The 23215-nt window shown below is 53.9% G+C and overlaps 1 protein-coding gene across 7 annotated transcripts; it reads left to right on the forward strand.

The window, feature by feature from the left end:
* The first annotated feature begins 97 nt into the window (after positions 1-97).
* HEMK1 (HemK methyltransferase family member 1) lies at positions 98-22712 on the forward strand. 7 transcript variants are annotated; one of them, XM_032320771.1, is made up of 13 exons: positions 98-275; positions 1023-1167; positions 1298-1675; positions 1965-2056; positions 2362-2455; positions 6721-6855; positions 7185-7249; positions 7521-7570; positions 8500-8608; positions 9432-9527; positions 9675-9788; positions 22172-22274; positions 22372-22711. In XM_032320771.1, exons 3-12 carry the CDS (start codon positions 1448-1450, stop codon positions 22269-22271), a joined length of 1083 nt encoding a protein of 360 aa, XP_032176662.1. In that variant the 5' UTR covers positions 98-275; positions 1023-1167; positions 1298-1447; the 3' UTR covers positions 22272-22274; positions 22372-22711. The 7 variants fall into 7 exon arrangements, with proteins under 7 accessions (XP_032176662.1, XP_032176669.1, XP_032176679.1 ...); XM_032320778.1 differs by having other exon boundaries at positions 98-242; XM_032320788.1 differs by lacking the exon at positions 1023-1167.
* Positions 22713-23215: the final 503 nt, after the last annotated feature.

Raw genomic sequence — 23215 nt, forward strand, 5'->3', positions numbered from 1 at the left:
TCTCCCGCCCGTGAGGCTGCGGGCGTAACCACCTCGGCTTTCACAGCCTACCCAGCAGCCGGCTGGGAAGCCCGCAGGCGCTTCCCGAGTGGAATCCATGAGCTCTAGGAACCCTGGAACTGGGTGTGGGAGCGGTCCACCCGAGCCCTTTCTCGGACGCGCCCACCCCGGAAGCAGGGCGTCCGAGGGAACGCACCGCCGGTCACGCATATCCGGAAACCGAGCCCGGGCGGTGTCTGCAGGTCGGCGGGCGGGCCGGGTGACTCTTCAGGCTGGTATGAGGAGAAATGGGAACCGGGAGGGGGTCTCCTGGCCCCCTCCAAACCCCCGCTCCCCCACCCCGCGTTATGTAGATGAGGAAACAGGCTTGGGGAGAGGCGACCTCGCTTGGGGCATTAACGATGCTTTGCAGAGCTGAGTGGGAAGCTGCGCCCCTGGCTTGTGGACAGAGCCGCCTCTGGAGTCCGGAGGACCTGGGTTTGTGTCCTGCCTGGGACAGGTCTAGCTAGGTGATTTTAGGCAAGTCGCTTTCCCTCTTGGAGCCTCTTTTCCCTCCCAGCTTGTCTTTGAAGATGTGACACCTAGCCGGTGCTCCGTACATGCTGGTTTGGACCTTGGTCTGTGCGAAGGAAAAGGGAACCGCTCCTTTAAACCTTCTGTTAAACCTTGTTTGTGACAACTTAAATATAAAGTTAACAAAAATTGTCAGTTTTTTTTTTTTTTATACCGGGCAATTAATGCTGACCTTTAGGATTATGAAGTCAAATGGGGGTGGGGAGGAAGAGTTTTAGCATACAAATCAGTCACAGCATGTCAAAAGCAAAGCCCCCAAGCAAAGGCAGCCTCCTCTGTCTTGTAATGTTAGTTAAGATCATGTAACATAGAGTCCCTTCTGTGTGTTGAGCTGACTCCCAGGCACTTGATATTCATTGTCTAATGTACTGCTTGCTGTGGAGTTGGTGTTATTTTCCCCATTTCATGGAGGAGGACACTGGAACTTAGAAATGATGATTTTTCCCAAGGTCACACACGCTAAGATGGAACAGATCTGTTTAGCCCTCAAGCGTGGGCCCAGACACATCGCCAGGGACTGAGCTTTGCATTCAGCCCACTTCAGCTAAAAACATGAAGAAAACATAACTGGTCAAGACAAGAAGAATCAAAAAGGTGGGCGAGGGTCTAAAATGGAGTTAAGGAGGTAGCAGAGCAAGAGCATGTCCTCTCTCAGGCAGCAGGTCAGAGGGGAGTGGGTCACACAATGCTCAGCTGCTCTCCTGGTTCTCCTTCCTCTCCCAAGGTGGCAGTCACATCCGGACCAGAGCCACCTTGAGGAGCCAGAGCCCGTGACCATCTCCGCCTGGTTGGAGCCAGTGCTCATATTTAGCAGCTGACATCACGAGGAAGATTAAGGGACCTGGGAACTCTTGAGGAGAGTCCTTCCCAGAGAATGGAGCTTGGGGGCCGAATTCTCTGGGCCTTTCTTTCTGGCCCCGGGAGGAGGGGAGGCACCAGGGGCTGGCCCTTCAGCTCATGGCAACCCCATCTGCCTCTAGCTGGGTCGTTGAATGCCACAGAGCTGGTCAGCCATTGGACTGCTATCTTTGAGAAGAGGGGCATCCCTGAGGCCCAGGCATCCAGTGAGTACATCGTGGCTCATGTCCTTGGAGCCAAAACAGTTAAGTGCAGTGTTGTCAAGAGGGGAGAAGGGTGGGGAGGGAGGACCCTGGGGAATAACAGCCAGGCTTATCTGCCCCACAGAGAGTGCTGAGCTGAGAGTGATGGGAATTTTCTGAAGGAATGTCTGAGGTAGATCATTTATTCATCTAATGAACTATTATAGTATGTATCAGGCAGTAGGGGATCAGGGATGACCAAGATGGCCAGTGTTGGGCCCACAGTGTCCACATAAACCTGGGTCAGGCCCCTAGATCAGGAGCCAGATACTCACATTCTCTGTGGGGCAGTTTCAGAGCCTGAGACCAGTACTTTGCACCCAGCCCCTGACCCCTCGGCAGCTACAGTGTGTCCAGGAGCTGAGTAGCCTCCGATTGCAAAGGTGAGCACCGTGGGCCAGACCTGAGGGCTCTATGTGGGGAATAGCCTGATTAATTCATGGTCAGGAAGGAGGGAAGTATCTAAGGACTGGGAAGGTGTTGGTATGAGGTTTTGATGAGAGGGAGATCACATGAGTAGATAGGAAGAAAGGAGGGAGGGAAGGCCTTGGCTTGGCTCAGAGTCCCGGGGCACAGGAGGCATGACCCTACCTGAAATTTTTGGTATTCCCCAATGGTATTTCTCAACCCAGTCATGGTTCTGTTAGTCCGGGCTCTGTCACTGATCACCCAGCTGCCCCCTATGCAGGATGCCTGTGCAGTACATCCTCGGGGAGTGGGACTTTCAAGGGCTCTGTCTGAAGATGGCCCCCCCAGTGTTCATCCCTCGTCGGGAAACAGAGGTAGGTGTGCCACCAAGACTGGGCAGGATGGAGAGGAGGGCCGGGTTTAGCACATGTCTTGCCCCAGACTTCCTCCAGGGGGCGCTGGGATCCCATGATTGTGGTTCTCAGAGTCCTTGCTCTACCTTACCGGTGTCTCCGGGTTGTCTGGGTAGGTGGAGCCAAGAGTGCAGGGGTCTTCTGCTGGCCTCTTTGACTGTCCTCACGTCCCAGGCCACTGCTCCAGTATGCAGGCCTGGCCCACCCAATCCATGGGGGAGTAAAATGCCCTCCTCCTTATCAGGAGGCATGGGTGAAGTGGATAGAGTTTCAGCTGAACACTCAGAGGCGAGGTACATCTATGTGACCTCAAGTCAGTATCCTTTCTGGGCCCAGATGATAAGAGGGTTGGGCCTCCAGACTAGGGAGGAGATCTGTAAATTGGGGGTCCTCTTAGATCTACTGTATGGTCAGGTAATTACCTGTGGTCCCTCAAATTATTAGGACTAGGGATTGTGTGGCCCCAGCACGCTGTTCCTGGGTGAGGCACACCTATTCTGGGAGAGATGCTTTCTGTGGCCCTTCTTGGGCTTCCTCGTACCTTGTAGGGAGTGAGAGAGAGCAGAGCAGGTGGATGGAACTGTGTGGGGGCTGATGGACAAGCTGGAGGGCACTGAATTCTGAGGAGGGGTGTTTCTCAAAAGGTACTCAGGCATACGACCATTCTTGGGAAAGATGAGACTTCATTTATCCGCCCAAACAGGGACTCAGAGCCCCTCCTCACCTTCTTAGCCTCTCTCTCCCAGCTGAGAAACCCTCTGGCTGCATTCACTTCCCCATCATGTGGTTGAGAAGCCACGTCCTTGCCTTACAGCCCAATATTGGGAGGGACAGTAGGGAATCTGAAAACTTCCTGAAGTCACAGGGCTGCCAAGGGGAGGAGCATGGGAGCAGCCTTTGGGTTTTCTGACTCTGGGTCGGGGCCCCACACCTCCCATGAGGCTACACCATCTGAATTTGGACAAGCTGGGACAGGGAGCAGGATGTAGCCTGCCACCTGTGGCCTCTTGGGAGGCCACCTCGTATCTTCCCCAAGCCTGTAACCTTGGCTGGGAGGTCACTTACTGCCTCCTGAGGCTGCCAAGGGTCAGGGCATGGGAAGGAGGCAACCATGATGACCTTTGAGTCCCCTCAGAGCTGACCCGGCACCAGCCATGTGCTCCAGAATTCTGAATGTCGGGTGTGGACTTCCGGCTCCCATATGGGGCTTCCCCCACCATTCCTGTGTGGGTCTGGGCCAGGAGAGCAGCTCTGCTCTAAGGGGGGGAGGGAAGACAGAAGGGGAGGCTATGGTTGGGAGGCTAGGTCCTCACCTCACTGTACAGACGTTTCTGAGAACTTGCCAGGTTTGCCCCAATATGAAGCCGCATGGGGGTGCTTTACCAAGAACTTGAGAGGACGTGGCCTGTGGCAGGGAGTAGGGAGAATGGGGGCAGGGGAGAGATCTTGGTGCCTGTGTTCTTTCCATCCATTACAGGGCAATTTCTGATGACGGGGGCAGAAGTCAGAAATGTGAAGCTGTAGGTGGCGTGTGGCCCAGTGAGTTGGGCTTTCCCTGTGGGTGGCAAGGTGGCTCAGTTCTCAGCCTGGCAGTGTGTATAGTGGGAAAGCCAAGGCTGGGAGTGTGAGCCGTTCCTATCCAGCCTAGCGAGGTGAGGCTTTGGGGGGTGTAGGAGGCTCAGTATCTTGTCTGTGATTGGCTCAAGGGAGGCAATGCCACCCTTCTTTTTTTTTTTTTTTTTTTTTTTTTAAAGATTTTATTTATCCATTTGACAGAGAGAGATTACAAGTAGGCAGAGAGAGAGAGGAGGAAGCAGGCTCCCTGCTGAGCAGAGAGCCCGATGCGGGACTCGATCCCAGGACCCTGAGATCATGACCTGAGCCGAAGGCAGCGGCTTAACCCACTGAGCCACCCAGGCGCCCAATGCCACCCTTCTTGGGCTGCCCACCCAGAGCATCCTAATGGAGGATGCTGGCAGCACTCAGGTCCTCCTGAGGCCTGGGCCGACCTCTTGAGGGGATATGGAATCCTGTTGAGACAGTGGCTTTGGCAGAGCCAAAAGCTGCCTGTTTCCCACATTCCCCCCCAATCCCCATCCCATCATGCTTTTGGATTCTTCCCTTACTTACCTGGAAGAAGTGCCCTGGGTCTCTCATCACTTGGCTTTCAGCCTTGCCTAAAGAGCCACCAATTTCAGGCTGATGGAGGCTGGAGGCTCTTCACTTGGTGAGGAGGAGAGTTTCTGGACTTTTATGGGTGGTCTCTACCCTTAGACCCCAGGTGGTCCCATAGTCAAGAGGATTCTCAAGTGGTCTGGACTGTAACAGAGGGGTTAGAGGGCACTGGTGGTGGTGGGGGCCCCGTCTATCAGCGTCACGTCACCGGGGTGTTGTTCATATATATGGTATGTGTCTCTCAGGTCAAGGGTGCTTCTGAGGAGGCTAGCCAAGAGGTCATTTCCAACCAGAGTAGGTCTGTCTGTGGCCAGGAAACCAGGAGAGGCTCACGGCCCTGACAGGTCCCAGCTATCTGACCAACCAGTACGTGGTCAGTACGTGGCCTCAGCGCTGAGACCACAGTCCCCGCCCTAGCCCTAGACTGCTTGCTCTATGTCAGTCCCAATGCTGAGGGTCCAGATTGCCACAGGTGCCCTTCCTGTCTCCAGCTGTGACTGGTACAGGCCTGGAGGGAGCAGGGGGGAGAAACAAAAAAGGTTGGACCCACTGACCAAGTTCTACCTGCTTTGAACTTGCTGCCCTGGAGGCAGGTGAGCTCTCTGCTCTGGGGATTGGGAGACCTGGAAGAATGAAATCCCTTTTGGGATTCAGCACTGAGAAACTTCTATGGAAAATGGGTCTGAGCAATCTGGAGCCACTTCGCCAGACTGTTAACTTTGGAGATCTGGGGGGACCTGGTAGGGGTCTGAGACTAGTGGTGGTGGAAGCCACTAATGGTGGCTTCCCACAGCCGTTGAGAGCTTGTCAAACCCTTGGGAAGCAGCCAAGAGGCCACCTGAGGATCAGGCCTTGCCTCTGAGACATACTGTGATTGGTTAGATCCCTGGTCTTCCCATCATGGAGACTTCATTCTCGTGGGAGAGGAAACCTCATCCTAGACTTCAGACTCATGGTGAGGAGATCCATGAGAGAGAGCCTGGCAGGGGGTCAGGAAACCTTTCTGGAGGGCGTAGACCTCTTTATAGATGAGGGAAGCTGACCCCTCTGCCCATGCCTGGGATCCCAGGAGTCCCAATTAGGGTGACTCTCCTAAGGCCTACCTTGGAGAAGAAAGCACACTGCCCTTCCCTGGCTCCGTGCCTGGCTACTTTGTCCCTCACTCCACTGCTCATTAGAACCAGTTGGCTTCTGGGCAGCAGCAGCCCTCCATTCTTACCTCTACCCCCTGTTGGCTTCCATGCACAGTCCCTGCAGGTGGCAGATGGTGGACAAAACTTGAAAGCCTTTTGTTCCCAAACTGACACTGTCTACAAGTGTCCCCCGGCCCCCAAGTGTGGTGCAGTCAGGCACTTCCATCACATCATGCCCACTTACCCTATGCCCTGTGTATACTGTGGCCCCTTCAGATATGAGGCTCAGGGAGGACTGTATTCTCCCTACTGTGCCCCACCCCTGTGAAGGGAATTCCCTGTCCTTTTGGCCTGGGAACCTCCCTGGGACCGTCCTAAGTTCAGCTCTGTGGAGAAGCTGGGGACATTCCGGCTCCTGATAATAGCCACCGTGAGCTCTAAGTTGGGCTCCAGGAGGGGCCTTGGCTTCCTCAATGGCTGGTTGTGAGGATCCAACAGATTAATGGAGGGAAAGCTCTGGAAGCAGGGCCAAGCACAGAGGAAGTGGCCAGGGACCACCAGTTATGGTTCTTAGTATTGCCATGAGCCCAGAACGGGAGGCTGTCTGTGAAGGGCCAAGCTGGGGTTTATTGAACACTTAACCACGTACTGAGAATGGGATCCGTGTTTCGGGAATGTGGTTCTGTGGTTTCATGAATGTGCCACCCCGACGAGGCTGGTCACTTTTACAGATGGGGAATCTGAAGCAGGGAGAGGCAGAGTGACCTGCCCATGGCCTGACATGAAGGTGGCTTCAGCCACCCCCGACCCCCATGCCCCACCTTCACACAGAGGCTAACCATGGTTGGGCTTCTGTGTCAAAACCCCCAGGGGAGCAGGGGGGCCCTAACTCTGATTCCAACCCCTCTGTCTCTCTAGGAGCTGGTTGAATGGGTACTGGAGGAGGTGGCCCGGAGCCCCTGTGTGGTGGGAGCCCAAGGTGGCCCCCTCATCCTGGAGGTGGGCTGTGGATCGGGAGCTATCGCCCTCAGCCTGCTGAGTCAGCTTCCCCAGGTGAGCCCCCTTTGCATCCCAGTGCACCACCCTGAATGGACTGGGACTGCCCCTCATTGTCCCCACTGACCCTCCCCCACTCATCTCTGCTAGAAGCACTTGAGGGAGATGTCCAGATGTGGGAGGACGGGGCTGCCCCCAGCCCATGACAGTCACAGCCTCTGATTCCCGTCCCCTTCTCTCTGGCCACACCCTGGCTACAAAGAGGGAGCAGCTTTGGGGTATTTCCCTTAATCTCTGGTAGAGGGATGGAGGAGGCTTCTGGTCTCCAAGCTTGGCTTCTTTGGGCACATTGCCTCCTATGTACCCTTCGTTTGTTCTTGAGGCAGAGCCGAGTCATTGCGGTGGATAAGGGAGAAGCTGCCATCTGCCTGACCCAGGAGAATGCTCAGAGGTAGGTGGGCAGGGGGACGAAGGGGCAGGGTGGGGAAGTCCAACTCTGGGGCATGATCTCAATCCCTGTTTAGATATCATACTCACTGATACCTGCTTTCCACTCTGAAGAAAGGGAAGGTGGGGCCCGGTGGTCTGGCGTGGTTCCCACAGGGTTACGGAGGACAGTGGGCACCAGAGATCTATCAGTGTAAGAAGGGTTTATTCTCATAGTCATGGTAGCCACAGGTGAGAGTCTCCCCTGTACTCACCCCCACTTCCCATCTCTCCAGGCTGCAGCTGCTGGACAGAATTCGGATCGTCCCCCTTGATGTAACCTTAGGTATCTTCCCTACTGATCTTCCTTGGGGTGGGGGCCCTATAGGCACATGTGCTCTCTGGTCGCTCTGCAGAGATGGAAGGAGGGCTTCCCCACCATTCATTTATACATGCCCGCGTGCACACACATATGCACACATACATGGGTTTTCAGACCAAGGCAAGCCCCTGTTGCCTCGTGGGCTGACCTGACCCATGCAGGGACTGGCCAGAGGGTCTTTCTTACTTTCTGAAATCCCCGTAACTAAGGAGTTTTTAACTAGGGCTTGTTTGTTGTCAGGAGATAAGCAGAAACTCAAGAGAAAGCCTTTAGGACAAAATAGTTCAATACTTTTGTACTTGCCTGCCCTGCCCTTGTCTAGCCCAGGAACGGTCCGGCTCAGCCACACCTTTGCAGAGTGTCCTTGGCTTCTTGCTCTGATTTTGGCTGTGTTACGTATCCACAGGGTCTTTGAGCCTTATATGCGTCCTCCCTAGAGTGTGGTACACCTGGTGTAGCGCATGGCACCTGGACGGAACCAGGAAACAGAGTTGCGAGGAACTGACTGATGAAAACCAGCTATGCCCTCCATACGCTCAGTCCATGCTGGCTAGGAGGCAGTGGACAGCAGGACCAGTGGGGCTGCAGAAGACAGAGGCCCTTGCTTTGCGCAAGCAATCAGAGAGGGCGTCCTGAAGGGAGAGGTTTTTGAGGAGGTTTTTTGACAGGAAGAAGAGAGGGCAGGGATATTCTAGGTGAAGAGCTGCCATCTCAGAATACACATGCTCCTGAGCAGTCTACTGGCTGGGGGCCATGGGCACTATATTGCAAGCCTGGGTTATTAGGTCCAGAGATGGGCCCAGGGTGTGGCTTGGGGAGGGGAACTACCCAAGAGAAATGGTGGCAGGTAGAGCTGCCACCCATTCCCTGTTGTGTGTTCCTTTTGACTGTAGAGGGGAGCTGGACACACCTCCTGTCCTGGGGTCCCGTGGACCTGGTCGTCAGCAATCCTCCCTACATCTTCCACCAGGACATGGAGCAGCTGGCCCCTGAGATCCGCAGGTGCAGGGTGTGTTGGGAGGGAGGCCGGGCCCGAGAGGGCCTAGTGGGATGTGACTGTCCTGGGGAGGTACAGGGAGGGAGAAGGGACTGAAAGGGGCAGCGATGTTGAAAGAGAGGCTCATTCTGGAGCCCACAGACCTGCTTGATTCAGCTTCTGCCTTCCTACTGAAGACCACTGGATAATATCTGAGCCTCATTTCTGAGCTTTGGAAGGGGAGTAGTAGACCTTTGCAGGGCCATGGGGAGGACCTAGCAGACTCACAAAACAGATGTGATCTAGAGTACATAGTAGGTGCTCTGATGGGTATATCATTGTACAGAAGATTGAGGCTTGGAGAAGAAAGGTGCCTGGTCAAGGTCAAGTGGGGCTTAGCATGAAAGCTGGGACCAAGACCCTACCCCAGGCTTTGCACTGAGCCATCCTGTTCTCAAACGGGCTGAGAACCGGGGGTAGCCCAGGAGTCCTTGGACAAGGCAGCGGTAATGTGGGTCAGGGTGCTGATTCCTCTTTTTTAGGTTCTCAGGTGTGTTCTGGGTCAGCTCCAGGCCTCCCCAGACCAAGCATAGGAGTAGCCTTCTTGTGGGGAGACCCTCATGCTCTGCTATCAGTCAGGGGGGTTCACTGAGCAACCCAGCACTACCTGGTGGGGTGCTGCCTATAGTAGGTAGGAGACTCAGAGCTGCCATCTGGGGGCCTCCTCTTCTGGGCCCTCAGGTTTTCTGAAGCTGAGAGTGTAAGTTCCACACGGCCCTTTTGTGGAGGGCCCTGCTCAGCTCTTCCACACTCTTGAGAGGCTCTCACCTCCCTCTGTTTCCCCTTCAGCTATGAAGACCCACTAGCCCTGGACGGTGGGGCGAAGGGCATGGACATCATTACCCAGATCTTGGCCCTGGCACCTTCGCTCCTGAAGGACTCTGGGTATGGATAGGGCGGGTCTCCTGGGTCTGTCCCAGTGTGTACTGGGCCTGCCCTAACATTCTTACCCCACCTTTCTCAGCCCAGGCAATGCAGAAGTGCAGGTCCCAGCCCTGCCTGGTTAAGCTGACCCATTTCTCTCCCATGTAGGAGCATCTTCTTAGAAGTGGACCCAAGACACCCAGAGCTTGTTGGCAGCTGGCTTCAGAGCCGGCCTGACCTGTCCCTTGATCTTGTGGCTGTGCGCAGGGACTTCTGTGGGAGGTGAGCTCTCCCCACCCCACCCTACCCCAACTGCCACACTGGTCTTTCTACCCAGGCCATCCACAGCTCTGGCTGTAGGAAGAGTGTGCTGTTTCCACTTTCTGCTCATCCTCTGGGACCCGGGCAATAATTGGCCTTTTGCCCCTGTTTCCTTAGGCCCCGGTTCCTGCATATCCGGAGGTCTGGGCCACAGCGTGGCTGCCTTGCGGATGCCTGGGCAGGGCCCCTGCCTGCCAGAGTGCCTAGCTGATCGTTCTTCCTGGAATGCCACTTGGAGGGAGGTGATGGTACCTTCTAGAACCCAGACGCTTATGACATTTCTCATGGTTCTGTGATTCTACATTTCTGTGTGTTCTGTATTTCTAGAAGACTTGGAGGTAGAAGTGAGGGTGAGGATGTCCTTCCTGGGGTGGCAGAGAACAGGGCACCCATAGTATGGCCCAGAGCTGAGCAGATCCAAGTTCCCGGTCTGGTTCCATCACATCAGTATGGCCAAGGGCAGGTTACTCAGTGTGTCTGTGGGTGGAATTGCCTTGGGGATGTTGGAAGATAGGGCCAATAAAAGGTTGAGAGACAAATAAGTAGTGATCTAATGTTTTGTTCCTGTGATTTGTGGGTCGCCTGATCACTCATTCCCAGGCAGTGCTGGGGGTAAGAGCCTCCTCCTGCAGGTCTGGCCATGAGTCTCCCACCTAGTGGGGGTGTGGGAGCATGGTGTGGAGAAAGGCACAGGGGTGCTTTTCCTGGTCTTGGATACCAGGGGGCTTGGCACCGAGCGCTCACTCCTGGGGTTTGACTAGCCCTCCATTGCCGTGGGTGTGCTCCTACACACTTCCCTGACTGGGCCTAGGCTCTGAGCACAGGAACGTCATCTGAGCTTCAGCTCAGAGCTGGTTGCCTGCTTGCTGGAGGGGAGTAGGAGGGGGCTGCGCTGTTCTGGTATCACATGTCCACACTGATTTAACGGAAGGCTTATGTCAGTGAGGAGTGAGCAGGTTTTATGTTTACTTTTTATTCTTACAGCTTCTGGCTAAAACATTCCTTCCAAATTGACCTTGGAGTTTCAGATAGCCCCTCTGTCCCTGGTTGGGGCTGGGGAGAGCGAGAAGCCTGGAAAAGTGGGCACCCGCTTGTGATCTCCACCCCAGCTCTTGTCTGTACAGACTTGTAGCTGCCAGGAGGCCTAGAAGCCCAGCCCACCTGTCCATAGCAGCAGTGAACCTCCAGGTTGGCAGGTACTAATGTGACCGTGCATCACGTTGTGTCCAGAGGAATGTGGCAGACCGAACTGGCTCACCCCACTAGCACTTCCAAGGGCCTGAGCTGGCGGCGCAGCAGCGAGAGGCAGTGTGGTCTAGTGGGTGGCCTCCTGTTCTAGGGCTGTCTCCCCATCGGGAGCTCAGGCAGCTCCCTTCCCTGCAAGAAGCTGGCTGTCCTCTTTCTAGGGGCAGCACAAGGTAGCAGCCTCGTGTGAGTGTCAGCCAGGTAGCATCTGTCGCCGGCATCCAAAGGTTCGCTTTCTGGCAGGCCCTCCCCAGGAAAAGACAGGGCCTGCCTGATATCTCATGTGGGGAGGTAGCCAGGTGGAGATGGGAAGTTAGGTCCCTGTCTTTGGGGGTCTCTACTGCTGGGGTCCTCCCTGGCTTGAATGGCTGCCTCCCCCCCACACATACTGTGGCTGAGGCTCACATGTGCCTTAGCAGGGGCCACATGGTGGCTCCCAGGGCTCCTGTATCCTGCCCTGTATCCCAGCCCCAGCTGCATGGCCTCTTTTGAGGAGGAGCAGAGACTCCCGGTCATGGCTGGCTGGAAGGAGCCTGGGAGGGGGCTGTAGGGCACAGCCAGAGTGAGGCTCCCGGCTTTCGGAGCCCCTTGTGCTCTTAGACCTCTGCCTGTGTCGGGCCTTACAGCTGTTGCCCTCTTTCTCCTGCCTGTGCCCTTCTGCTCTTGCTGTCTTGAGCAGCATCTCAGGGTAAGTGCCCTGACCCGGCTGTCTTTTGCCCCTTGTCCCACAGCCTGGGCCACTCCTCAGCCAGTGCTGGCTTTCCTGATGGTCTCACCCTCCTGGCTTCAGACCCATCACTGAGGAAAGGTCTTGGCCAACATGTGGATATGACATGTGAGGAGAGTAACATTGTGAGGAGAGTAACAGTGTAGGGACAGCTGGGGTCACTGAAGCGGGAGCCACTTTTGGAGACAACCATTCCCAGAAAACCGTCAGGCCCCTCCTGTCCTTCCTCACAGGGCTTGAACGCCCTGAGGTCTAGGCCATAATGGCCATGGCTCTGCCTGGGGAAAGGCAGGCTTACCTGCCATATTGTCCCACCTTCCTGGGGCCAAAGCAAGAGATGCATTGCCCCCTGTAGCATGTGTCACAGAGCAGATGGTAGAGTACAGGCTCTTCAGGCCCCTGAGGTCTTGAGGGACAAGCATGAAGGTCTTAGGTCTTGAAGTCCTAAGCATGGCGGGGGCAAAGGAGTCCTTGACTGATGTTCTCGGAAAGCAGCTCCATCCCATCTGCTGACAGTTGAGGAAACAGGCTCTGCCTCACAGTTGGATGCTTGCCCTAGCTGCCCATGGGTTTCTCCATGGGGGCCCATCTAGCTGCTCTATTGAAATGTGTCCCCCAAACCCTTTCCTGCCACCCGCCTGGAGCTGGACCCTGGGCCATTAACTGCTGCCAATCCTAGCCCTAAACCCTTGGCTGTCTCCTCATGACTTGAGTGTGGTCGCCGTGTCCTGCAGAGTCCAGGTCTGAAGAGTTGGGGGAGGATGGCTGTGGGAAAGGACCCGCAGACCCTTTCAAGGCCCCGTCAGTGCTCTGAGTAAGTTTCCATTAGAACAGTGGGTGCCACTGCTGAACAGGCTTGGAGAACTGCTTTAACTTTTTCAGACCGCTATGTCCTTCTCTGTCCACCTTTGGATTCTTTAGTCTGCTGCCCCAGACCGCAGCCCCCCTGCAGAATTCTTAATCCCCTAAACACAACTCCTTCCCTTCACCAGCTGTTCCTTTCATCAGGAGTGCCTTGCCCACCCCCACTAGTCCAAATGATCCCCTCCTTCAGACTCCAGCAGAAATGCTGCCTCCTTCAGAACACCCACCTTGACCTCTCTGTTCTCCCCACCAGCCCCTAGCCCACATTTCTGCCAATACCAATGACATTCTGCCCCATCCATTTGAAAACCTCCCTCATCTCTATGTGTTTTCTAGAATGAAGCTGGGACTTCCTGTGCGGCTCGCGTCTGATCTGACGGCAGCGTTTGCGTCTTCTGGCCAGTAGGGAGAAGGCACGAGGGCCCAGCCTCCCACCCCAGCTAGACAGCTGTCCCGGGGGAGCCGCGGCTGCTAATGGGCTGGAGTGCACCTGATCTGTGCCCAGCCTCTGCGCCAGGAGTACAGGCTGTCCTTGGCGGCCCCAGGGGCAGGTGCCAGGTTTCCTGGAGCTCTGGGCCCCAGCCAGCCTCCAGCCAGCATCTTGGCCCGAATAGCAGCCTGATCCCCCGTCACAATTAGAGTCCTGATCCTGGATCAGCCCTCTGGATGGGGCTGGAAGGGTCTGGGCATTGGCAAAGCAACCCTCCCCATCCTGTGGCAGATTGAAAAATGGCCCCAGAGATGCCTGTGTCCTAAATCCTCCCCAACCCTCTCAATGGGTTACCTTACATGGCAAAAGGAACTTTGTGGGTGTGATTAAGTTAAGGATCTTGAGATGGAAAGATTAGCCTGGGTTATTCAAATGGGTTTGGTGTAATCAACAAGTGTGCATAGAAGAGCGGGGCCAGACTGTCCGTCAGAGGAGATGTGAGGTAGCAGAGCTTCCAGACAGCTAGAGAAAAGGGCTGGGAGCCAAGGAATGCAGACAGCCGCTAGACGCTGGCAAGGGTGATGAAATGGATTCTCCCCTAGAGCCTCAAGAAAGACTAGAATCCTGCCAATACCTTGATTTTCACCTAGTAAAACTAATTTTGGATTTCTGACCTCCAGAACCGTCAGATGACAAGTTTGTGTTGTTTTCAGCCACCCCATGTGTGCTGATATGTTACTGCAGCGATAGGAAACTAATTCAGACTACGGTGCCTGAAGTGAGGTGCTGCTTTAACACATGCTTAAAAAGGGAAGTGGCTTTGGCAATGGGCAGGGGCCGGAGGAATTTTGCGGTGTGTGATAGATTGCCTTGAATATCTCTGAGAGGTGGGGTGGCTGGGGTAGGGAACCCTGCTCCATCTGGAGACCTAAGCTGCCCAGGCCTCTTACTCACAGGTCTCGCATGGCCTACAGCTGGCCCGTACAGTGAAGAGACTAGGATAGTGCTCTGGGTGGGCCCTGCAGAGGCTGACCTGGCACCAGGAGAAGCTAGGGAATGGGACTGCGATCAGGGGAGGGGAAGCGAGGCTGGTTTGCACTGTCCATCTCCAGTGGCCTTCAGAGAGGATCTCAGAGACTGGATCTAAGCCTGGTTCTGGCCCCCGTGGAGTCATGTGGCTAGCCCAGCACCTCTTGAGAATGTGAGGATGAGCAGGGGCCCTGCCCTCTCTTGGTTGCAGGTACATCTGTGAAATGGGCATGGCGGTCCCTGACTTCAAGCTGATGGACCTGACCCTGCCATGTAAGCTATGGAGGGCTTGGCTCCTTCCAGCCACCTGCAGGGCCCAGCTTCTGCTACAGGCCTAGACTGGGCTCTGTGGCTCAGATAGAATTAAGTCATTCCTGGGATTTTCATCCTATGGTTCCCAGAGCTGAAATGACCAACTAGGGTCTTTGACCCTGTCCTCTCTGGGCTAGGACCAAGACTCCACTTTTGATGAAGGGGACTCAGGGCCTCTGGAGACGCCACCCCACCTGGCCAAGGCCTGGGGCTCCTGAAGCCACAGCCCCAACTCAGGGGCCGCAGGGAGAGCTACTGGGAGGCCAGACATGGGCTGGTGTGGCTCCTGGCAAGTCTGAGACTGGATTCTCCTGATACGCTTTGGATGAAGCCCGGAGGGCCTGATAGTAATAGATGGGGTGGATTGTCCACTCCCTGATCCTCTTTCTAAACAGAAGGAAGGGGGTTACTCAGGGTCACATAGCACTTGCCTCCTAACTCCTGGTGCAGTGCTCTCAGCCTCCCTTGCTGCCAAGGGCCTGGGTTCATTTACTTGGACGGTGTGGCTGTTTCATACAACTCTTCAGGTAGCTCCTATGGCAACTCCTCATGGTAGCGCAACCATTGCTGAGGGGTTGGATAGAGAAGGGAGCGGCCTGGGCCACAGTGGGGCCCATGACTGACAGGAGCCCGGGGTGCCTGGAGCCACCATACACTGGGGCATGGGGGAGTAGGGCCAGTCAACTTAAGGGTGTGGAGTGCCCTCAGGACATCCCAGAGGCAGTGTTGGGCAATGGATGGGCTTCGGGAGATCCAGATGCAACCAGCAGGGGCAGAGTTCAGAGGCAGGCCTTGAAGCAAACTTGAGAAGACCACTCTCCCATGCCTGAATACGGCCAGCAGCTGTAACCGGGCATCTCCATGTGCCAGCTGGTACCAGGCGCAGCACACCCTGGCATCAGTACTGTCCGCATGTCAGGAGTGGCTTTCTTGGTCCCTAGAGAGGTGGAGAGACTAAGGCTTAAGTTGCCCAATGTCACACAGCCAGGAAGTGGCCATGGTGGGGTTTGAACCCAGTCCTCTGATCCCCCAGCTGGGGTCCCGGTGTGGGGGCCACCGGTGTGGGGGGAGGGGTTGAGCAGGTCCTGGAAGCTGACCGCAGCTCAGGGCCTCAGTTCCCAGAGAGGCTCCCATACCTATGGGCAGGGGAGCGGCCAGGCTCACCTGGGCTACCAGGCAAAGGGGAAAGTGGCGAATTGTCCAGAAACCGCAGATGTAAAGCAAGCTTCCTTTCCTCCCAGGTGCACAGCTTTCATACTAAGCGGGGGAGAAACTAGGTGAAGGGCCCTGTGTGCAGGGCAGGGGAGGGCAGTGAGAAGGGCTGCTACCAAAGGGGACTGATGTCCTTGGCTCGTGGCGTGGGGCTGACAGACCCCAGACTCTGCTTCTCGGCTGACAGGGGGAAAGTGAGTCCCCGCTCAGCAGGAGCGGGGTGAAGCATGTTGTGGCCGATGAGGCATTTTAGGTCCCCAGGCTGGAGGGGGGGCGGGTTCTGGAAGGAGGTGCCCGCTGGATATGCCTACCACACTTGTTGAGGCTGTTGCACAGCTCAAGAACTGACTACAGGTCCCTGCCTCTGCCTGCATGGAAGTCTGCCTTCTCTCCCACATTCCGCCCAGCCACTTGGAGCCATGAGGATGGTTCTTTCAAACCAAGTTTCAAGTGGAACTCAAGAATGTATTTTTACAAAGAAAAAAGTCATATCTTAAATATAACATTATTATTATTTTTAAGAAGATTGATTTATTTGACAGAGAGAGAGAGGACAGGTCGGTGGAGGGACAGAGGGAGAAGCAGACTCCCTGCTGAGCAGGGAGCCATACGCCGGACTCAATCCCAGGACCCTGAGATCATGACCTGAGCCGAAGTCAGCTGCTTAACCGAATGAACCACCCAGGCGCCCCAAACATAAATTTATTTTTAAAGTTCGCATTCTCAACATCTTCTCAGCATTAAGTCCATCAAGAACAACAGTGAGGGTGCCTGGGTGGCTCAGTCAGTTAAGCATATGCCTTCAGCTCAGGTCATGGATCCCCAAGTCAGGCTCTCTGCTCAGCAGGGAGTCTGCTTCTCCTTCTCCCTCTGCCTGCTGCTCCCCTGCTTGTGCTTGCTTTCTATCAAATAAATAAATAAAATATTTTTAAAAAAATAGCAGTGAACACACGTTTGAATTGGGGGCTGGGATAGTCTTATGTCAGCCTCGGAGATCCATTCCTTTCTGTGTTTGATTTTAGTGACACAGGACAAAATGCCCCCTAACCCTCACAGATAAGTGGTCACAAGTGTTGGCAGTGTTTCTGAAGGCTGCCTCGCAGTCTCTCATTCACAGGGACAGCAGGAGAAGCCTTATTTCAAGCTGAGCGCAAACCTGGTTCTCTGGACACAAGCGTCATAATTTGGGTGGTGTGCCCGTTTGAGTCTGTGTGTGGTCTTTTATTTTTTAAAAGATTTTGTTTTTATTTATTTATTTGTCAGAGAGAGAGAGCTAGCACAACCAGGGGGAGCAGCAGGCAGAGGGAGAAGCAGGCTCCCTGCTGAGGAAGGAGCCTGATGTGGGGCTCGACCACAGGACCCTGGGATCGTGACCTGAGTTGAAGACAGATGCTTAACCAACTGAGCCACCAAAGTGTCCCTGTGTGTGGTTTTTTAAAAATTGGGCTCTTTATAATAACTAAAAATATGAAAAGACAGGGAAAGCAAGAGAAAGAAAAGGAAAGGAGGAAGGGAAAGGAAGGAGGAGGGAACTCATGGGGTTTCTTTGGGTTCTTGGGACGTCAGCCTCCGCCGCTGCCTCTCCTGGGAAGTCTGCCCTGGCAGCTTTAGCCCTACCCATCCTAGAGATTCCCAGAGCCGCCTTTCACCTAGCATCTGTCTGACCAAGCGAATCGGGCCCATCCGCTCCTGAAAAGTCTCAGGATCCCACAAGCCCCTCTTGGCTCCAGGGTGGACGTTCCAGGTACTCAATCCCTGGTTCTGGGGCAGGGAAGAAGGCTCCAAGCAGGGACAGGGACGAGGAGCTTCCCTGGGCTCTGTGGTGGTATCTTCAGGAGTGAAAGGACTGGGGAACCCAGTGCCCCTGAAAGCCTGGGGTTTCTGTAGTTCTGGGTACCTTCATTTCTGGGAACTTGCTGTGCTTTGGAAAGAGAGAAATGAGAAGCAAAACCCCAGGGCCCAGCACCCCCCTCCTTCCTGCCTGCCTTCCGCTGAGTCACAGCCAAGAGCCCAGTACCTCAGCCTCCTCTTGGGGCCGCTTGGGTGGGGTGGAATTCGGGGTCATGTGAGGATGCAGCATCTGGGACGAGTCCTCTTTTCCTGCCAACATCCTCTGTGAGGTTGCTGAGGGCTGAGGCTACTTCCGAAGCTTGGGGAAGGGGTGACTGAGATCTTTATCTGGCCTGTCTCCCCTCCTATTACCAGGCCCATTGTTCACCTGTAAGCATTGAGCACCAACTGTAAACCAAGCCAGGGGGTGGAGCGGTTCATGTGGGGTCCTGTCATTGAGGAACTCGTGGACTTGGACAGGGACCCCTGACAGGACCCCAGTGTGTTTGCTCTGGTCAGCAATGGGGAGCCATGGGAGCCTTTAGGCTCTGAGAGAGCACATCACACACACACATCACAGAGACCTGTATAGCCCTCCCCAGGGACCCCTGTGCACATGCATATGAACAGGTGTGGGACTGGAGCATTTGGATCCACATCCATGATCACAGGTGTCCATGCAGGGCCTCCCATGGTTGGGGGAGTTTGAGGCTCTGGGAGTCAGGCCAGGACCTTGTGTTTGTGTGTGGGGGAGTGTCACCCTGTCTTGGAGGCCCAACCACTGTCTCTGAGTCATGATAGCCCATGGGAGCCTGAGGACTGTGCCCCTATTTCATGGGAAAGAAAGCGAATGTCCAGAGAGGGCCCATGCCTCGGCCAGGATCCCATGGCAAGTTAGGGGAGATCTGGGAGGGAGGGAGCCAGACCTGGGTGCCTTGCCCACATCCCTGTCCTCTTCGACCTGGAACTTGGAGCTTGACACCCCCAACGACCCCACTGCATTAAACTCTGGGAGATGACATTGGTGATCCTCCCAGCAAACTCACCTGAGGACCAACCCTAGATACCTTAGGGTTTATGGACCATTTCTGGGGGTTTCCCACATACCCCGTCTCTGGTTGGGCCGTGCTAGATTCTTGGAATGCTCTCGCTTTCGGCCTCTCCCTCTCTGGTACTTGAATGATACCCAGACTTCCATATTCTAATTAAATGCTTCCTCCACTTCTCTGACCCCATGGAAGGTTCTCCTTCCTCTGGATTCCCCTGAGCGTCTCCCCCCTTATTTCCACCTCCTGTTTGTCCACCTACTAAGCATAAAATTGGTCTCTAGAGGCCTAGGCTGGCAGTGGAGGGTCCTTGAGGCAGAGACAGTGGGAGCCACACCCAGGCCTGCCCAGCCCTTTAGACTTTGCCCGTCACGGGTTTGGGCCTGGGACAAGGACAGGAAGCTGCCTCTCCTGGGTATCATCACCTGTCCCCAACTCTGCTCCTTCTCTGATGGCCCAGCCAGGCCCCGTGTGTCTGTGTCCTCTGAGGGAGGAGAAGACTGCCCACTGACAGAGAAGGCTTGGAGCAGTGCATTCGAGGCAAGATGGGTCCCTCCAAGTTAGCCATTCTAAGTTGTTTTTATCCCTCCATGCCCAGAGCCTGTGCCCGTGTTTGGCCAGATGAAGGGTAGGGGCTGACCATGTGTACAGAACCCTCAGGTTTGGTGGCTGCTGTTATTTCATTAAATGGCCCTGGACCGAGTTCTCTGCTCCTTTGCAGAGCTCTTCCCTTCCACTTGGTCTCGGGAAGGGGCCAGTGGGGCTGCCTTTGCCCCACGAGCCTGTAGGCACCATCACTGCCTGGCCATGCCCTCATTCCTCCCCATCCCTGAGAGCTAAGAATTATGTCCAAGGCTACAGCTACTGGCTTTGCTCTGTCTTCGGGCTTGGACCCAGCCGGCCCAGCCTCTGGGACAGCCAACTTGCATGCAGCCTCTCGTGCAGGGGCCCAGCACGGGGAGGACGTCAGGGTCCTGCCTGCGCACCTGGCTCGGAGCCCTAGAGAAAGTTTGGTGGGTTATGGGGGGTAAGGGGATAAAACAGTCAAGAGGAAGGTGGTTTTCAGTTTCTCACGCCTCATTTCCTCCCCTGGCTCTCGGAGGCCCATGCCCCTCGTGAAAAGTTAGCGCTGCTGCTTATCTGTCATACAGTGTTTGTTGTTATTTATTATATGGGGGGATGGCCTAACTGGTTCTTGCAGATGCGTGGGAAAGCTGTTAGTTTGTGTGGTTTATCTTATTTTTTTAAATTATTTTTATTTATTTGTTTGACAGACAGAGATCACAAGTATGCAGGGAGGCAGGCAGAGAGAGAGGAGGAAGCAGGCTCTCCACGGAACAGAGAGCCCGATGCGGGGCTCGATCCCAGGACCCTATGATCATGCCCTAAGCCGAAAGCAGAGGCTTTAACCCACTGAGCCACCCAGGCCCCCCTATGTGGTTTATCTTATAACTCCACTTCTTGGCTCCTCACAGATCTGTTGTTTGTTGCTTCTCTTGGATTTTTTTTTTTTTCATTTAAATTTTAGTTAAGCATGCAGTGCGATTTGGCTTCTGGAGTAGAATTCAGTGACCCATCCTTTACATACAACCCCAGTCAGTGCTCATCCCAAGTGCCCTCCTCCGTGCCCGTCCCCCACCTACCTCCCTTCAGCAACCCTCAGTTTGTTCTCTGTCCTTAAAAGTCTCTTATGGCTTATTTCCCTCCTCTCTTTTTTTCCCCTTCTTCTCATATGTTCATCTGTTTTCTTTCTTAAATTCCACATTAGTGAGATCATAGGGTAGCTTCCCTTCAATTTTCTACATTGATATTCTACCACTGAAAATGACACACTTGTCTTTTTCTTTCTAACATTTATAGCTCTTACTTATTTTCCTTGTCTTTTGGCTTGGCTAACATCTTCAATATAATATTGAAAAATGGTGATGGCTAGAGCCCTTATTGTATTTTGTTTCCCATGTATGGAGTGATGCCTCTGGTTCCTCCCTCTCCAGTGCACTCGCTTTGGTATTGGAGAGAGACAGTCTTTCTCTAGTTAAGGGTGGCTCTGTCTAGTCCTAGCTGACTCCTTTTTGCTCATTTATTTTATGTTATTTATTTAATTTTTAAAAAAGATTTTATTTATTTATGGAGAGAGAGAGAGAGAGAAGGAGAATGAGCAGGGAGAGAGGGAGAAGCAGGCTCCCCTGCTGAGCAACGAGCCCGATGCGGGACTCGATCCCAGAACCCTGAGATCATGACCTGAGCCAAACAAAGGCAGCTGCTTCACTGACTGAGCCACCCAGGTGCCCCTGCTTGTTTATTTTAGAAGCTTCTTTATTTGCATCATTTGTGCAATAAAAATTAAGTGAATGTTTGCTGATGTCAGGCTTACCCTTGGTGCCAGGGTATGAGGGAAAGATTGGTGCAGATGCTCTTCATACAGAGCTCACGGCCTAGTGGAAGATAGAGGGAAGGAAATGGGCCCTTGTCCTTGGGCCACACGGCATGCACTTGACGGCAGTCTGCTCAGCACTGTGCGGGGCATTGAGGGCAGGGAGCCCTGGGGATGGGCAGTATTCAGGTGAGGCCCTGCTTCCCTGGAGCCCTGGTGGGGCCAGAGACTCTCCCAACTGAAGTTCCCACGCAGCAGCTGCCATGTGCAGCCTCAGGCCTTCTCTGATGCATAGGGCAGTTTGGTAAGTGGCTGAAAGTTCATCCCCTAGAACAGCCCTAGGCCGGGGAAGGTGGGGGTTGGCTACACACTCCCGCTTACCCACTCCTTGGGTGGGGCAACTGTGAGGTATGTTCTACTCCATCTCTCAGCTAAGGACAGTGCCTCGGTGGCCCACAGGGGATCCCACTCCTTAACACACCTGGCTAAGTGTCTTTTCTTTCCCTGCCTCACTTCTTCTCTCCTGTATGTCAGGAACTGGGAAGGCCTTGAGATTTTGCCCCACTTGCAGGCTAACAAGTTAGCCCCTTATATTCCCACCGCTGCTGGCAGAAGGCACCAGACTCATGGTTCAGAAATAAGGGTCAGTTTGTTACAGTAACAGCAGGATCAGCATTTTCTTGCACTGCTTCCCCAGTTCCCACAGGGGGACCCAGGAAGCACCAGCAGGTGCCCGCATGTGCAGTGGGTTTGCATTTCAAGAGAGGAGCCCCGGAGTCCAGGGCCTGAATGTTTTATAATAGGCTGCCAGCAAACTCGCCAACCTTGGCCTAAGAGGGAGCTGTGGTCTTCGCTGTGCTGGACAAGAAAGAAAGCTGCTTTTTTCCATAGAGGGAGATACTCTCTCTGTTTTCTAAGGCTCTTCAGTATAATAATCACCCTTGAAAGGATTGTGTGGACAAGGGAGTTATTGCCTCTACAGGCAAGGATACAGAAGTGGGAGAGAACCATGGAGACTTATCTCACAACACTCTACTGGTGAGTCTTAGTTTCTGAGATCAAGACCTGAGCTGAGATGGAGTCAGTTGCAGAACCGACTTGGCCCCTCAGATCCCCCCTACTGTTGGTTCTTGGCATCACCTCCCAAATAAAGTACTTGTATTTGGATCCTTGTCTTAGGGCCCACTTCTGGGGGAGCCCCTCTGCCACGCCCAGACAGGGAGATGACACTAAAAGGGCATTAATGGATTTTTGACGGGACTCTCCTTTTCCCAGACAGACCTGCCCTGCAAATGATTCAGGGGAGCGCATGAAAGAAGAAGAGGTTTCCTCACCCAGAATCGATACTGTTGTGACCCCAAGGGAGGTGCTCTAAAGGGTATGCTCTTACGGTTTCCTTTTTCATGTGTAAATATTTAACATATATGGTGGTTGCCTGTCTGACATAGACATTGGACTTTTCTTTTTTTCCAAAACATTCCAGTACCGTTTACTGGATATTGTGCCTGGTCTCTTGCTGCTCTTTTCTCATCTGCCTAGGGCCTGTCATTTACATCATATCACCAACACACAAAGGATCAATTCACAATAAATGGACTAAGAATATGTGGGCATCACCATCCCTGGGGAACTGACACTCAGCACAGGCACAGTGTGAGGCAGACCCAAACACCAACTTGGGATGACACCATTTGGGCCCAAGGGACATGCAGGGAGGTTGTGACCCTGCCTCAGAGTTCACCGAGAATGTGACTGTGAATTGGGAAGGCTTATTTCTATAAAAAGAGTTAACAGCAAATAAAAATTTCAAAAAGTTAAATAAAATTTTAGTTTTAAGTCTTTTTTATTTAAATGTTGACATTAGGGACGCCTGGGTGGCTCAGTTGGTTAAGCAGCTGCCTTCGGCTCAGGTCACGATCCCAGGTCACTGGGATCGGGTCCCGCATGGGGCTCCTTTCTCAGCGGGGAGCCTGCCTCTCTCTCTCTCTGCCTCTGCCTGCCTCTCTGCCTACCTATGATCTCTGTCTGTCAAATAAATAAGTAAAATCTTAAAAAACAACAACAACAACAAATAAATGTTGACATTAGTTCATTGTGACTTGTAACATATATTTTGCCTTTTAATTTTACCAGTTTCGATTATGGTTAAAATAGCTTTTTGAGTATATTTTAAATACTTTTCCGTTTTCATTTTCATTTATTTATTTATTTATTGAGAGGTAGGGTGGGGTGGGGAGGGGCAGAAGGAGAGGGAGGGAGAGAGAGTCTTAGTGTGGGGCCTGACACGGGGCTTGATCCATGACCCTGAGATGATGACCT

Source organism: Mustela erminea, chromosome 1 (genome assembly GCF_009829155.1).
Source record: "Mustela erminea isolate mMusErm1 chromosome 1, mMusErm1.Pri, whole genome shotgun sequence".
NCBI lineage: Eukaryota > Metazoa > Chordata > Mammalia > Carnivora > Mustelidae > Mustela > Mustela erminea.

Excerpts from the sequence above, each read along its gene's own strand:
- HEMK1 (XM_032320771.1), top strand. The coding sequence starts at position 1,448 with ATGGAGCTTGGGGGCCGAATTCTCTGGGCCTTTCTTTCTGGCCCCGGG. Across the intron at positions 2,057-2,361 it reads AGTAGCCTCCGATTGCAAAG|GATGCCTGTGCAGTACATCC; the intron begins GTGAGCACCGTG and ends CCCCCTATGCAG. Across the intron at positions 7,571-8,499 it reads CCCCCTTGATGTAACCTTAG|AGGGGAGCTGGACACACCTC; the intron begins GTATCTTCCCTA and ends TTTTGACTGTAG.